Consider the following 13,653-nt stretch of genomic DNA (forward strand, 5'->3'; position numbering starts at 1 on the left):
GATCAGATTATCGAAATGTTGGATAGAGTATGGCACGCAGTTGTGGCAGGGTTTCATGAGGATTGTCACGCACGCAAGCCATTCTGAATTTTCTCTTGCAAGCCTGAGCGCCTCGCTAAAGGTCGTAGAAGTACAATCACACATTCAAACACAGACATTCAGCTACTCGTCTTCGTCTTCATCTTCATCATCGACGATCCGCCGTCTCTTCGTCCGCGCCTGTGGCACATCATCGTCTGGCTCGCCATCGGCATCTTCGTCCTCATCTGCTCCCTCTGTAGGCCGTGGCCGGTCTCTCTTTGGACTCTTCTGTCTCGGCGACTCCACAATGCCATCGTCTGGATCGTCGTCATCCTCCACAATCTCCTCCTCATCACTGCCCGCAATGAACTCGTCTTCCTCGTCGTAGCTGTCTTCTCGAGTGAACCGCTTCCGACCCATATCCTCATCCTCGCTGTACTCGCTGTTACGCCGACGTCGAGCCTTTGCACGAGGTTTGCCGGCTGATGCTCTTCCTCGTCCCTCATCCATCTCGTCATCCTCCAGCATTCCAACATTGAGTCCGCCATAGCGACCAGATGACAAACCTGAGCGGCCGAGGACGCGGTCTGTCTTGAGCCGCTCCCTTTCCTGGGCACTCTCTGCCTTCTTTCGAGCTCGCATCTGCTGTCGCTCTGCTTCCTCTGCGTTCTTCCTCTGCAGTTCAGGATCGAACTCAGTTGCCTCAAGTGTGCCCGTTGCTCCTCCAACCTTGGTTGCATTGGCCGCCATAGCAAGTGCGGCCTGGAGTTGCTCGATAGCATCGTCTTCGCCCGATTCGGTCTGTCTGACTTGCAGACCCGCTGTGACTTTGTGGGTCACCCGCAGCGCTTCAGCCTCCTGCACCGGTACAATGAGGTATGTGAACGCATCCTTTTTGTAATCATACTGGCCGTCAACTGCCCCTTGACGCCCACCCTTGCCAGCGCCTACTTTTACGCTGATAGGAGTTGGCTTGATGGGATTTCGCTGAGGCGGAGCCAATGCGTTACCATCAATCTCGTACTGCGTGTTTGGATCAGAGGCCAGTTGAAGGGTGAGCGATCCGTCTGACCACCTGTTGATCCGCGCGTTCGACTGGAGTTCTGAAGGATCGGAGGGAGAATGTCGCCAGCGGACGGTGGAGAGAGCGGTGTTGTAGGCAGAGAAGGTGGAGGATGGGGGTTTCTTCGAGTGGTGTTCGGTGGTCGGTGGCTGGAAGGTCGTTGTCTGCCAGGCCTGGGGCTCTATAGACATGAATTGTGGTACTTTGAGGATGTACATCTACAGACTGTTAGCATAACAGCCCAAATGCAACGTGCTGTCCGGTCGTACCTCTCCATCACTGGGTTCTGGGACTGGTTGCCGCGGGATTTGCATGTCCATGGTAAGCATTTCCTGCTCCTCAAATTGGACAGCGTCCTCCTCGGCCACACGGTCTGTTCGGCCTTCATCATCGCCCGAGTCGAGTTCTGCGTCATCTAATTGTCGGCTGCATCAGATTGTTAGCAATGAAGGATTGCGACAGGTCTCCCCAAAACCTACTTGGGCTTCTCTTTCTCTTCAGTGCCATCTTCTTCCTCGTCGCCGAACAGATCATCACCGTCTGCCTCTTCTTCCTGATCATCAACGGCGGCTCCTCGTCGTCGTCTTGATCCGCCTTGCACGTCGTCTTCATCGTCGCTGGCTACATCGCCGTTCACGGCATTGTCGCCTGAAGGAACTCCTGGTGTAGCCCCATCCTCTGGAACCTGGTCGTCTAAAGGCGAGCCGGGCTGCTCGCTAGACATTCTGCCCTTTGTCGCAGGTCGCTTGAGGGTCGAAATTGGTGATGGCGGTGGTGGTGCTTTGGTCGGCGCACGAGTCGCGGTGTGTCGAGTATGTTGACCGGATTCGGAGGGTGTGGTGGGGATTCGAGGGCGAAGTTACAAGGCGAGGCGAGTGGACAATGGAGTACTTGTATGTAGGTAGCATCTGATCGCAACATTGAAGCTTGCAGGACGAGGTGAAACGCGTGCGGCAAGCCACTTGTGGCGCGGGGTGGCGGTGCGGGCCTTCCATTCGCCTGCAGGTCTCCCGTTGTCTCCTTAAACTCAAGACGTGCCTTCTCGATCTCTGTTGGCCTCCTGTTTCAACCTCATCCCGACCGACAACCACCCTCACCCGTTGAGAAGGACGTCAGCACGCCCACCATTCGCCCGGAAACATGTCATCCTGGATGAACAACTTGTAAGTGAATAGACTTTCCCTACATTGTCGGTGAGGTCAAAGTTGGACGAAGCTTGGGGATGCATGAGGAGCGTCTCCGCCTTTCCCGCCACTACACCTACTCCCAACGATTACATACCGCGCGGCGGCGGCAGCAGCAGCAGCAGAAGAACAGCAGACGGCAGCATTGGCGAACCACTCTGGCAATGGAACAAGAAAGGTACTGTATCCACTTCACTTGCGGACCCTTGGCTGGATCGGCCTTTCCCGAGGACTGGACGAGAGGCATTGGCTTTGAGGATAGGACTTCTAGTAACGACATCTTCCTTATTCCGTATCCTGCGGTGGCCTGGGGTTTGGGATCGTAAGTGTCGGACATGAATTTGTCTTTCGCCACCAGTCCGGTCATTCTACATTCAGCAATGGTGGGATCCGCTTCCATGAGGAGCAGCATGCTCTTCTACACTGTCACTTCAACCTCCACATCCGGGTCAGTATGATGGCTCTTGGGTTCCAATACGCTTTGTGCGCGCGGATTCGGCCGTTTCTTCCCTTTGGCGCTCAGCATCTGCTGGTACGACTGTCTACCTTCATGGGACAGTCTTACAACTTCACAGAGGCGTGCTACAACCTCACCTCAACGCCATTGAATGGTGTGGCTGCCTGGCGCCAGATGTGAAACGCCAAGGCCTACTTCACTTTTCGAGTGAATGATGGACAATATGGCCAATAGCCCTGGCGCCATGTGAGGTTCGAGTCCGCCCAGCGCATAAGAATGGCGATGCGCCACCACCTTGCGCTGATAGCCGGCAACAATCTTCATCTACTGGAGGCCGTGGACATCAAGAACCAAGATCATCCCCATGGATCCACCGCCTACCATGGACCCAGCTAACATTCCGTTGCCGCCGTCGCCTCGGCCGCCCGTGGAGATTCCCTTCGAATACCCATGGCACACCCAGTGGCCCATTCGACGTGGCCAGCTGCCAAGCCATAACAATTACAGTATAGCTAACATGCTGAACGCCAGGCGCAACTTCGGTCGTGGACCAAGCCAGCAACGATCCAGCCCAAACCAGCCACCAAGTCGCGCTGGCAACTCCTCTCCATCGGCGTACAGTCCTTCTTCGCTCGCTCCACCAAACCTCCCACCGGGTGCGCCAGCATCCCCATCGATATCCGCGAGCACCATGCAGGTCAACGAGCAAGCTCATCAGAGCAACCAAGGCACGAGGAAGCCACCATTCTTCTTCCGTGAGGAGTACGCGGGCTACATTGTCAAGGGAAACTTCATGACTTTGGCCGCCAAACCACACCTCGTTGAAGAGGGCGAGTGGATGTCTCACCAAAGTGCGATCAGTCACCATGTCCTACTTGTTCAGCCAGCTGACATTTGAACAGTCGTCGAGCAAAACCGCAACCTCAGTGGCATGCTGAAGATCGTCCAAGAGGCAGACCGGAGCACTGGGCTCCCCATCTGCAATGAGAAGACTTGTCCAGCCATGTCTGCCGGCTCGTAAGTACCATGAGCGTCACGATTGACAGTTTAAAGCTAACCACATTCACCACAGCACCACGTATTCTTGGATGGACACCAACCGCAACCCCATCAATCTCCCAGCCCCCACGTACGTCAAGCACATCCAGACATGGGTCGCTGGCAAGATCTTCGACGACACCCTCTTCCCAACCCTCACCTTCCAGACCCCACCGACTTTGCCCAACCCGCAGCAAGTCTCCAGCGATCCCAACCATTGGCTGGGCAAGACGTCTGGCTTTCCTCAGCGATTCGAGTCTGAGATCAAGAACATGTACAAGCAGATGTTCCGCTGCTACGCTCACCTCTACTGGTCCCATTGGCTCGACTTCTGGAACTTGGGTGCTCACCGCGAGCTGAACACGTGCTTCGTGCACTTCGTCAACGTCGGCAGAATCTTCGGACTGCTCTCCGATCGAGACACCGAGCCCATGCAACCACTCATCGACTTGTGGATCCGCAAGGGCGACCTTCCTCAGTCCAAGGAGAACGAGAGTGCCCAAGCTTCCGCCACGGCATCGACTCCAACAGCTGCTGGCTCTGCTGCCTCGACGGCCAGCACTGCACCACCAAGTTCGGGTGCCGACGGATCTTCTGCTTGAATGAGACAGTACTGACTATGGTATTGGAGGAGATGAATGTGACATATGATCATCAGGAGTCTGAAGGCGTCAAAGGCGTTTTACAAGAAGGTGAATGAGAAGAGTTGAGATGCATAGCGAGGGGAGACAGGGAAATTACGGCATTCATGGAGAAGAACGAACGGAATGAGCAATGCTCGCTCGCAGATGAGGCGTAGAAGGCGCATGATGATGGCACCGATCTGGTAGTAGATGCCAGAATCGCGTAGGCCAGGTATGAAAAGATTCTCTTTGAGTTGTTGTTCCTTCCTATTCCGTGCGCCGGTCAGCGTTTGCTGGCAAACGCAGCACCAGAAGCTATTTAGTTGCTGGGTCGACGGCTTCCAACTCTGCAGACAAGTCATACACCTATGTGAGCACGTATACTCAACTCAACTTCACCATCCTCCGATAGCCTTTCACAGCCTTCACCTTCGGCCACTTCTGGAGCAAGTATACAACTCAACATCGCCCTCCGGCAACCTGTCACAGCCTTCATCTTTTCGCCACTACTGCTGCCGACATCGTACCACATCATGCGTTTCCCATTTCGCAACCGCGCCGACAAGATTCGATTCGATATGGTCACCCCTCCTCGCGCCCAGCATGAGGCAGCATATCCTACTACGACGCCTGCGGGAGGAGAGAGTCCGTCAGCTGGTCTCAGCAAGACTCTGAACAAGTTACGCAAATCCCGTGGCTCATACAAGCTTCGTAACGAGGTCGAGAACAGTACTCAAAGGTTTGCAATTCTTCCCAGCGCAACACCAAATATCGACCCCCCTCGGGTCAACCCCTTTTCATGGACCTCAACTGATCACCGCTTGTAGACCGACGAGAGCCGGCCTTCCTCGATCAAGCAGTACACTCACACTCACGGCTATGGTCTCACCAGAACCAGACAGTCCAGAAGAATCACCTGCAAGCTCACTCTACACCATTTCGCCCTCGCCATCACCACCAATAGAGAGGCCCGCATTCTCGCTTTCCCCGATTGAAGAGGTCGACGAGGAGTCGCAAGTCGAAGGAGAAGACCAGACCAACCACACGACCGACCGAGCAGCTTCTACTCCATCCACCGAGCCCCTGACGGCAGATTTTGGCTATACGCTTCTTCACGACGGCGCCGGCTCTGATGGGGGATCGGCGGTTAAAACTGACCAGAATCCTCGCATCCAGAGCAGCAGCAACGAGCAGAGCAGCGAGCACGGCAGCATGGTAGAGACCAGTTTGACGGAGATCGGGGGCGAAATCGCAGAACTGGAGAGGCAATATAACCCGCGGTGCCAAATGCGGCGGGCAGCGCCAGAGCAGAGGCGCCAAGCGCTCAGAGATAATCCATTGGGCGGCCGGCAGCGCTCTGGCCTGGGTGACCGGTTTCGACGTGTTTTCCGCTGAGATGCCACGCAAATCTCAGGCGATCAAGCCATCTCGCGGTTGGAGAGGCAGTGTGTCGAGCAGAGAGTTCTGGGGATGATCGCGAGTTTGGAGATGAAGATTGGAGTGGAGTGAGCCTCACAAGAAGGCCGTTTCAGGACAGCATAGCACAAGCGCAGCAGATGCTTCTTAGCGCAAGAGGTGAAGTGAATGAAAGCTTAGCGCACGTGCCAACATCGGATATTTTTGCTCCCCCTTTCCCGTTCCCGTTCTCACCTAAAACCACCTCGGCATTGCCCTACGAAATCGGCAGAACCACCGACCCGGCATTCACCAAAAGTTTCTTTCCACCCACGCTCGCCGAACGCGCAACGAGTAGCGCCAGTCGCCGCCTCTACGTACGGCCGATATTCTCGTACCATCGCCGAAAAACCGCAGACAATGCACACGACCAACAAGGCTACCAAGCTCGTCTTCGCAAAGCTGCTCGCGTCGCCGCCTGCGTTGAGGACCGCAGTAATCTCGGAGGCTTTTGGGGTTGGCGTGACGAGGTCTCTGGCGACGATATCAGCACGCGGCGGAACTCCTCCTAGTCCTCCTCTTGCGGCGAGGTCTCACAAGTACACTGGAATTTCTATACCACGGGTGTATTTAAAGCAGCGGAGATTCCAGTCGTCGGCTGCGTCCTCTGAGTCCACTTCGTCAGCTTCGGGGTCGAGTGATACTGCTGCCAAGGATACCACCAACTCCTCCACCACCTCCGATCCCAAACCTCCATCCCGAATACGTTCAATCCTCTTTACCTCATCCCTGGTCGTCGTCTTCTTCACAACAGGCTTCTTCATGGCCGCCTCTCCCGCCGTCGAAGCCGTCAATGGCTTCATCAACCCCCCGACCGACGCCGAAACTCTAGATCTCTTCGTCCCATCCACCCCAACATCCGTCGAGATCGACGAACACATTCGAAACCATCCCCTCGCGCAGAAGCTTCGCACGCAGGAGAACATGGTGGAGAGCCGACCGCATTTGAAGATCCCGCCTGCGATGCGGCCACATAATTTGACGGGGGGTACGTTGTTGGGGGAGAACAAGATCGAAGTGCCGCCTCTTACGTTCAGCGAGAAGGATGTGGAGCTGCCGACTCTGGTGCAGTTCTCGTTCTTAGGTCCCGCGCTTTGTGGACACCCGGGGATTGTGCACGGAGGTCTCCTGGCGACGATGCTGGATGAAGGGCTGGCGCGTGCTTGTTTCCCAGCTCTGCCGAACAAGGTCGGTGTTACTGCGAGCTTGAAGATTGACTACCGCGTGCCGTGTCCTGAGAACAGCTATGTTGTCCTTAAAGCTGAGACGACCAAAGTGGAAGGCCGCAAGGCTTGGGTGAAGGGGTGGATTGAGCTGCTGGGGGATGAAGATGGAAATGGGACCAGGCTCGTCGAGGCGGAAGCTTTGTTCATTGAGCCCAGGAACGCAAAGGCTATGGCTCTTGTGTATAGCGCGACGTAGATTATCTACATTAGACGTGCGTGGGGCGGATATACCCTTTGATAGCAATGCTGCTGCGACTCCTGCAGCTGCTTAGACATAGACGTTGAAATGCTACAACAAGACTTGGACACAGTTATCGTTGTCCGAGCTCATTCATGTCCATTGCTTTCTTGCTATCGAGTGACTCATCATCATTCTAAACGCCTGAAACGCCTCGCCTTGGCTATGCTGTAAAATCAAAGTGCCACGAATGCTGTAGTAAAGTCGTAAGAGACGGAGCTCAGCTGCATGTTATGTGTCGTCTAGAAGTTGGTGCCCTCTGGTGGTTGTGGGAGCTTCTTGTTGGCCGGCGCTGCCATGTATCGCCGTATCTCGATGAGGACCGTCTCCATGGTGAAGTCTCGCTTCCACACGCTGATGCTCGGGAGCTTCGTGAGGTCCACCTGGAAACGTCGATTCAGTCATCCATGTTCCCATATGCTATCTCATGCATCCTACCTTTCCAGTCCGCTGATCCACGCAAGGCAGATTGACCTTGCTGATGAACGTCACCTCGGGCGGCGACTCTGGGTAATTCGGTCCGCAGACAATCTGGAGGGAGTAGATGCGGTTCTCATGGACGCTCTGTATACCATCTCTTCAGTTTACTTTCTCTTTCGTCATATCGCTCGTCAGATATAAGGTACGCACGTGAGGTGGCCCGAGGATGGTGCCGTTCCAGTTGGTCATGGTAATATCGTCGCCATCGTCGAGACCGTAGGAGCATGCCTCTGTGATTGAGTCAGTCTTAGTGGATGGGCATCGTTGGTGTTTGTTCAGCCTTACCTGCTCCTAGGCCTTTCTCGCCCTTCTCGAGCTCTTCGAGCAGGCGAAAGTTGCGCGGGACTTTCGCACCCATGTTGTGTTGCGGTTACGTGGTGTGAGTCGCGGATGGCAGGTCTATGCAGCAGATAGGTCGTGACTGTGTTGGTAAGATGTTGGAAAGTGGTTGTCAAGATCTAAGTTTTGTTTGGCCATCAAGTTGGAAGTGGTGGGGCGAGAGCCCGCGAGACACTGACGCAGGGCTTCCTTGCCGACGCCTTCACATGCTCTTAACCAACACCCATCGCCCCTGACGTGGCACTAAATGCGCACATGTCTGCAATGGACATCAAGACGCGCTTCGAGGCGCTTTCACAATCGGCATTCCTCGACGTCCATCTGCCCAAATCCTCAGACCTTGACGCCGGAGCGCTCATTCGCGATGGATCCCCTGACGAGGTCTCGCGAGCACCTGCACGACGAAACCTCTTCTTCGGTACAGTTTCAGAATCTGCACCGCAGACTCCAGCTTACTCAGACTCAGACGCGTAGATGAACAAGCAAGCCTGCTCGTGGTGCTCAAGACCTCGGCCAGCGAATACGAAGTACGCGACATTCTCCCGGATATCGAATTGGTCCTAGGCGCTCATGCTACGGATGCTGTACCTCAAGGCAGTGGAAATGCTGCTTCAGCCCAAGGGAAACATGACCTGGGCTCGAAGTCATTCCCTGGAAGCAGTTGCACGGATCTCGTGGCCACCGAAGGCAGAACCTACGTAACATGGAAACCGACACTTCATCTCTCTCGGCCTAGAGCCCGGCTCCAGCGTCCAGCGATCTACTTTACGGCCAATGTCACCACCAGCAGTGGAGGGAAGGGGACGAATTCAGTTGGCCAGAAGGAATACCTCAAAAGCTTCGAACCGCTCCCTTCCAATGTGCTGGAACCTCTTCAATTCGACCCGGCCCTGCATGGGCCCAAAGTATCACTGGCTGAATCAAGGATCACAAAAGTTGCGCCCAAAGCAACGCATCTGAAAGATGCTGTCAAACCCATTAGAGGCGCTTCCAAGCGAGCCTTTCCTGCAGTTCCGGCACTTTTCAGCAAGATCAGATATTCTGCTTTGCCGGACGCTATGATTGCCAGCCTTCACCTAGAAACTTCTCATATCATTGCCGGAACAGTTACCATCACCGCGGTAGACCTTGACGTGCCTCACACCAAGATCGAACATTTGACGAACGTTGCCTTACCTCTCGACACCCGCGGCGGGGACGAAACGATAATATTGTACAAACTTGCCGCGTTAGAGAGCGAGAAGCCATCAGCAGCTCCTGCAGCAACTCTAGTTTCCATTGCAATATCCGCAGAGGCCACTCTCGATCAGGGATCTAACATCAAGTTCAGCATCAACTGGCAGGCACAAGTGGACCTCTCACAAACACTGCCAAAGCCGGTGTATCGTTGGTCTCGGCCTCTCAGCACTATGTCTGGACATCATCGAGGGCTCTCAACGCAGTCAAATCCCAGTGTAGCAACGATGGATACGTTTCCGAAGGCGAGCGAGGGAGGGGCATCTGGGATTACATTCAGCTTCTCGGCTGCAGCAACCACACACAGAAACGAGGAGCTGAAGTTGAATGTGCATTGTAACAACCGCTCCGGTCGAACACGCAGATTCGGACTGATGATGCTTCGGCCTCGGAAATCTCGAACAGCGACCATGTCTCAAGCAACTACCATCGATGCCGATTTGATAGCCAACATCTTCAATGCACCGCTTTTGGAGAGAACGAAGCCACCCGATGTCCACGACCTCAACGCCGATGTTCGAATTGGTCCCTTACCCACCGGCGCTTGCTTCGAGGCCCATTTGAGGTTTCGGGTCCTGAAGACAGGAGTACTGGACCTGGGTGTTCTGAGGATTCTGGATCTGGACACCCGGCAAACGGTCGATGTGAGGGAGCTGCCCGATGTCGTTGCTTTGGAAGCATCGGATGAGGAAGTGTAATGTGTGATATTCTCCCGCCGTGCATGCCCGGGGATAATTAGACTTTGGACTTGCATGTTCAGCCACGTGAGCCCTCACACTTTCGCTCGGTTCGGCAAGTGTAGCAACCGCAGCTCTCCCCACAGATCTCGCAGTACCCTCGGCCGACGTCCTCGACACCATTGCATCGAGTCAAGATTACTCTTCATCTTGGGAGCAATACTTTGACCTTCAGACCGTGGAATACCTGACGTATAGAAAGTGACCTCCAAGCGCGCCCTCTGGAGGAACCCGCTACATTCCCTGTCCTTCGTGTTTAATCATCACCATGGCGACCATTCCAACAGAAGTTCCAATCCCATTCTCTGAGCCGCCATACCTTCAAGGCTTGCCGGTTCCCTGGATGACACCACAACTTCGAGAGTGGCAACAAAAATGCCGAGCTTTCATCACAGAGCATTTGACACAGTATGCCTGGGACTGGGAAAAGGAAGAAACTGTTCCAGAGCATGTCTTTGGAGACTTCAACAAGCATAACATGCTCATCCCTTCATTGCCGGCTCCTCTTCCAGTGAAAGAATTGAAGGATGCTGGAATCCACGATATCCTTGGCGTCAAGGTAGAGGACTTCACATACTTCCACAATTACATCTACGGCGACGAGATGATGAGGAGTGGTTTGGCGGGGCCACCTGGCAGTCTTACTACTGGCATGGCCTTTGGTGTACCGCCTATCATTAAGTTCGGTAATGAGCAGCTCAAGAAGCGATTTCTGCCCGATCTACTCACTGGACGGAAGAGAACCTGCATTGCGATTACGGAACCAGACGCTGGATCTGACGTGGCGAACATTCGCACCACTGGCGTCAAGAGTAAGGACGGGAAGAAGTGGATCATCAACGGCACCAAGAAATGGATCACGAACGGGTACTGGGCGGATCTCTCAGCAATGGCCGTGCGTACAGGAGGACCCGGGCCTTCAGGCTTATCGATGATCGTCGTGCCGCTCAAGGGCCACAAGGGAGTTGAAATGCGGCGGCTGAAGGTTCAAGGACAGATCAGCGCCGGCACTACCTTCATTGAGCTGGACGACGTCGAGGTGCCTGTGGAGAACCTCATTGGAGAAGAAGGACAAGGCATGAGATATATAATGACGAATTTCAATCACGAGCGGCTTACCATCGCTGTCGGCGCTACGAGACAAGCGAGAGTCGCCCTGTCAGCTGCGTTCTCATACGTGTTGAAGAGGGAGGCGTTTGGCAAGAAACTCTTCGACCAGCCGGTTGTGAGGCACAGACTCGCAAAGGCTGGAACCCTCTTGGAGTCGCAGAGCGCCTGGGTGGAGCAATTCGTGTACCAGATGACAACGATGAAGAAGGAAGACGCAGACGTTGCCCTTGGAGGATTGACCGCCGCAGCAAAGGCCAACGCTGGAATGGTGCTCAAAGAGTGTGCAGACTGTGCCGTATTGCTATTCGGCGGTTCGGGATACACTCGATCTGGTCAGGGAGAGATCGCAGAGAGAATGGTCAGGGAAGTCAATGGTCAGCGTATTCCAGGTGGCTCAGAAGACGTGATGCTTGACCTCATGGTTCGTCAATTGGGCAAGAATTACGAGCGGGCATTGAAGAGGTTGGAGCAGAGTTCGGGATCGAAGCTTTAGGGGTTTGGAGAGACGTGGATTTCAGGGGCAATACGACAGACTCCGTGCTTTCGGACCTTCATATATACTGCGAAACAAGACTTTAGATCTTCTACTCGAACCTCGCATCTCTCAGCACTTCATTTGGAAAATGTGCCACGGCTCTCTTTTCTCATACCAGCAGGCGACAATTTTTATTAAAGGCCACGGTCTCATGGGAGCATGCAGAGACCTGCCGCCCACGTTCACGAAGATCCGCGATACTCCTGAAAAGGTGTTTCCAGGAAGCACCGTTACAGCAAGGCGGAAGGTCACGACAAAACAGACATGTCTCTTCGAGAGAGTAGCATGGGTCGATGGACGAGACGTAATGAGATATCTCCCAAGCGATGTACAACGACCATCTACATCATCCAAATCAACCGACCTTGATACACACCTTCCCAATACGCGAACCCGAAGTCATATACTTCAACGCATCAACAACCCCCTCCTTCGAAAACTCAAAAGTCTTCTCCACCGGAATCTTCAGGTCGTGACTGCCCACAAATCGCACCACTTCCTCGAGCTGCTGCTTCGACCCGATGATGATGCCTCTCACAACGCAACCTTTCGACAAAGCAAGAGCAGCCACGTCCGGCATCTCCTCTTGGCGTGCTCGAGACAAGAACCCGATCACGGAGATGATACCGCCGAATTTGATGGCTTCGATGGATTGCTTAATCGTTCCGGATCCGCCGTTTTCGAGGATATAGTCGAACCCAACGCCGTTGGTGATTTTCTGGACTTCTGCAGCCCAGTCCGGCGTCGTCTTGTAGTTGATGGTGTAGTCGGCGCCGAACGTGGATTGGACGTAATTCAACTTCTCGTCGCTGCTGGATGTGATGATGGTTTTGGCTCCGGCGGCTTTCCCCAGGGCGAGGCCAGTTACGGAGACGCCGCCGGTGCCTTGGAAGAGCACGGTCTGGCCTGGACGGAGGGGGATGTTGCCGTAGAGGGCGTTCCAGGCTGTTACGCCGGTGCATACCAACGCCGCCCATTGCTCCTCCTTGAGGGAACTCTCTTTAGGTATTTTGATGACGCCTTGGTGGGAGACACAAATGTATTGCTTGAGTACGCCGTCGACTGGGCCTCCTAGTCCGTTGTTCCAATTGTTGATTGTTCCGTAGAGAGCAGTAGGATCGAAGGCCACTATGACGGGATCTCCTTTCTCAAAGCCAGGAACCGAGGCACCGACCTCGACGACCTCTCCCATGGCGTCGGAACATGGCGTGACGTTTTCCTGGACCGGGAAGGGGTACTTCGATGTGGCAATGGCGATGTCGCGGAAGTTGAGGGCAACGCTGCGGACTTTGATCAGGAGTTCATGTCTGTCGAATTCAGGGATAGCTTCGGTGGATGCTTCAATCCCATCGAAGCCGTTGCGATGCGTGAGGCGGAAGACGGTGTGCGTGGACATTGTACCCGGAGATGAAGAAAGTATTGGTTGTCTTCACTACTCCATCGTTCGAAGGAGACGACTATATACGCTCCTGCACTTATCAGCTCGCCTCGTTGTTGAAACCAACCCACTTTTTAAGTCGGCTACATGGCCAACAATAGTCGCGTTGATCCTCCAGAATCTCAGGCTGTTGCTCTTTGCTCGGTCTCGTTCAGAAAAGAGCGCTCTGACCAGCTGACGTCAAAATTCCGCTAGAGCATGTGCAAAAGCGAGATGCAAGAACTTCGGAAGCTGACTGATACGAAAAACTTTTTCGCATAGGCGGTCGCGAAGAACAAGACCAGTATCTGGCGTGGAGGTAGAGATGCTGTACGCGCTCACGTAACGCAGTGTGCAGGGATCCAAATAGCCGACTTGGAGAAGTTGGACGGCCATAACCGACTTGAGCTTGTCACCGATATCCAGCTTCGCCGACTCTCAGATGCCTCCAAGGAAACGGGCAGCACAAGCATGCCACGCTTGCCACGCGCACC

The 13,653-nt window shown here is 54.4% G+C and overlaps 8 protein-coding genes across 8 annotated transcripts; 5 read left to right on the forward strand and 3 right to left on the reverse strand.

Moving 5' to 3' along the window:
- Positions 1–162: 162 nt before the first annotated feature.
- Positions 163–1,808, reverse strand: M409DRAFT_71224 (uncharacterized protein; the record flags this gene model as incomplete). Its single annotated transcript, XM_033819078.1, has 3 exons — positions 163–1,302; positions 1,354–1,510; positions 1,564–1,808. The coding sequence occupies 3 exons, from the start codon at positions 1,806–1,808 to the stop codon at positions 163–165; spliced, it is 1,542 nt and encodes a 513-aa protein (XP_033659984.1).
- Positions 1,809–3,416: 1,608 nt separating this feature from the next.
- On the forward strand, positions 3,417–4,365 carry M409DRAFT_71225 (uncharacterized protein; the record flags this gene model as incomplete). Its single annotated transcript, XM_033819079.1, has 3 exons — positions 3,417–3,576; positions 3,628–3,742; positions 3,798–4,365. The coding sequence occupies 3 exons, from the start codon at positions 3,417–3,419 to the stop codon at positions 4,363–4,365; spliced, it is 843 nt and encodes a 280-aa protein (XP_033659985.1).
- Positions 4,366–4,919: 554 nt separating this feature from the next.
- On the forward strand, positions 4,920–5,781 carry M409DRAFT_30378 (uncharacterized protein; the record flags this gene model as incomplete). Its single annotated transcript, XM_033809892.1, has 2 exons — positions 4,920–5,125; positions 5,214–5,781. 2 exons carry the CDS (start codon positions 4,920–4,922, stop codon positions 5,779–5,781), a joined length of 774 nt encoding a protein of 257 aa, XP_033659986.1.
- An 822-nt stretch (positions 5,782–6,603) lies between these two features.
- M409DRAFT_71226 (uncharacterized protein) lies at positions 6,604–7,263 on the forward strand (the record flags this gene model as incomplete). The annotated part of the gene is made up of 1 exon (XM_033819080.1): positions 6,604–7,263. The coding sequence occupies one exon, from the start codon at positions 6,604–6,606 to the stop codon at positions 7,261–7,263; it is 660 nt and encodes a 219-aa protein (XP_033659987.1).
- A 284-nt stretch (positions 7,264–7,547) lies between these two features.
- Positions 7,548–8,143, reverse strand: M409DRAFT_61059 (uncharacterized protein; the record flags this gene model as incomplete). The annotated part of the gene is made up of 4 exons (XM_033814650.1): positions 7,548–7,688; positions 7,744–7,869; positions 7,936–8,015; positions 8,071–8,143. 4 exons carry the CDS (start codon positions 8,141–8,143, stop codon positions 7,548–7,550), a joined length of 420 nt encoding a protein of 139 aa, XP_033659988.1.
- Positions 8,144–8,379: 236 nt separating this feature from the next.
- Positions 8,380–10,058, forward strand: M409DRAFT_30381 (uncharacterized protein; the record flags this gene model as incomplete). Its single annotated transcript, XM_033809893.1, has 2 exons — positions 8,380–8,542; positions 8,599–10,058. 2 exons carry the CDS (start codon positions 8,380–8,382, stop codon positions 10,056–10,058), a joined length of 1,623 nt encoding a protein of 540 aa, XP_033659989.1.
- A 307-nt stretch (positions 10,059–10,365) lies between these two features.
- On the forward strand, positions 10,366–11,700 carry M409DRAFT_30382 (uncharacterized protein; the record flags this gene model as incomplete). The annotated part of the gene is made up of 1 exon (XM_033809894.1): positions 10,366–11,700. The coding sequence occupies one exon, from the start codon at positions 10,366–10,368 to the stop codon at positions 11,698–11,700; it is 1,335 nt and encodes a 444-aa protein (XP_033659990.1).
- A 397-nt stretch (positions 11,701–12,097) lies between these two features.
- On the reverse strand, positions 12,098–13,138 carry M409DRAFT_30383 (uncharacterized protein; the record flags this gene model as incomplete). The annotated part of the gene is made up of 1 exon (XM_033809895.1): positions 12,098–13,138. One exon carries the CDS (start codon positions 13,136–13,138, stop codon positions 12,098–12,100), a length of 1,041 nt encoding a protein of 346 aa, XP_033659991.1.
- Between the last annotated feature and the right edge of the window lie 515 nt (positions 13,139–13,653).

This window comes from Zasmidium cellare (assembly GCF_010093935.1).
Source record: "Zasmidium cellare ATCC 36951 unplaced genomic scaffold M409scaffold_64, whole genome shotgun sequence".
Lineage (NCBI taxonomy): Eukaryota > Fungi > Ascomycota > Dothideomycetes > Mycosphaerellales > Mycosphaerellaceae > Zasmidium > Zasmidium cellare.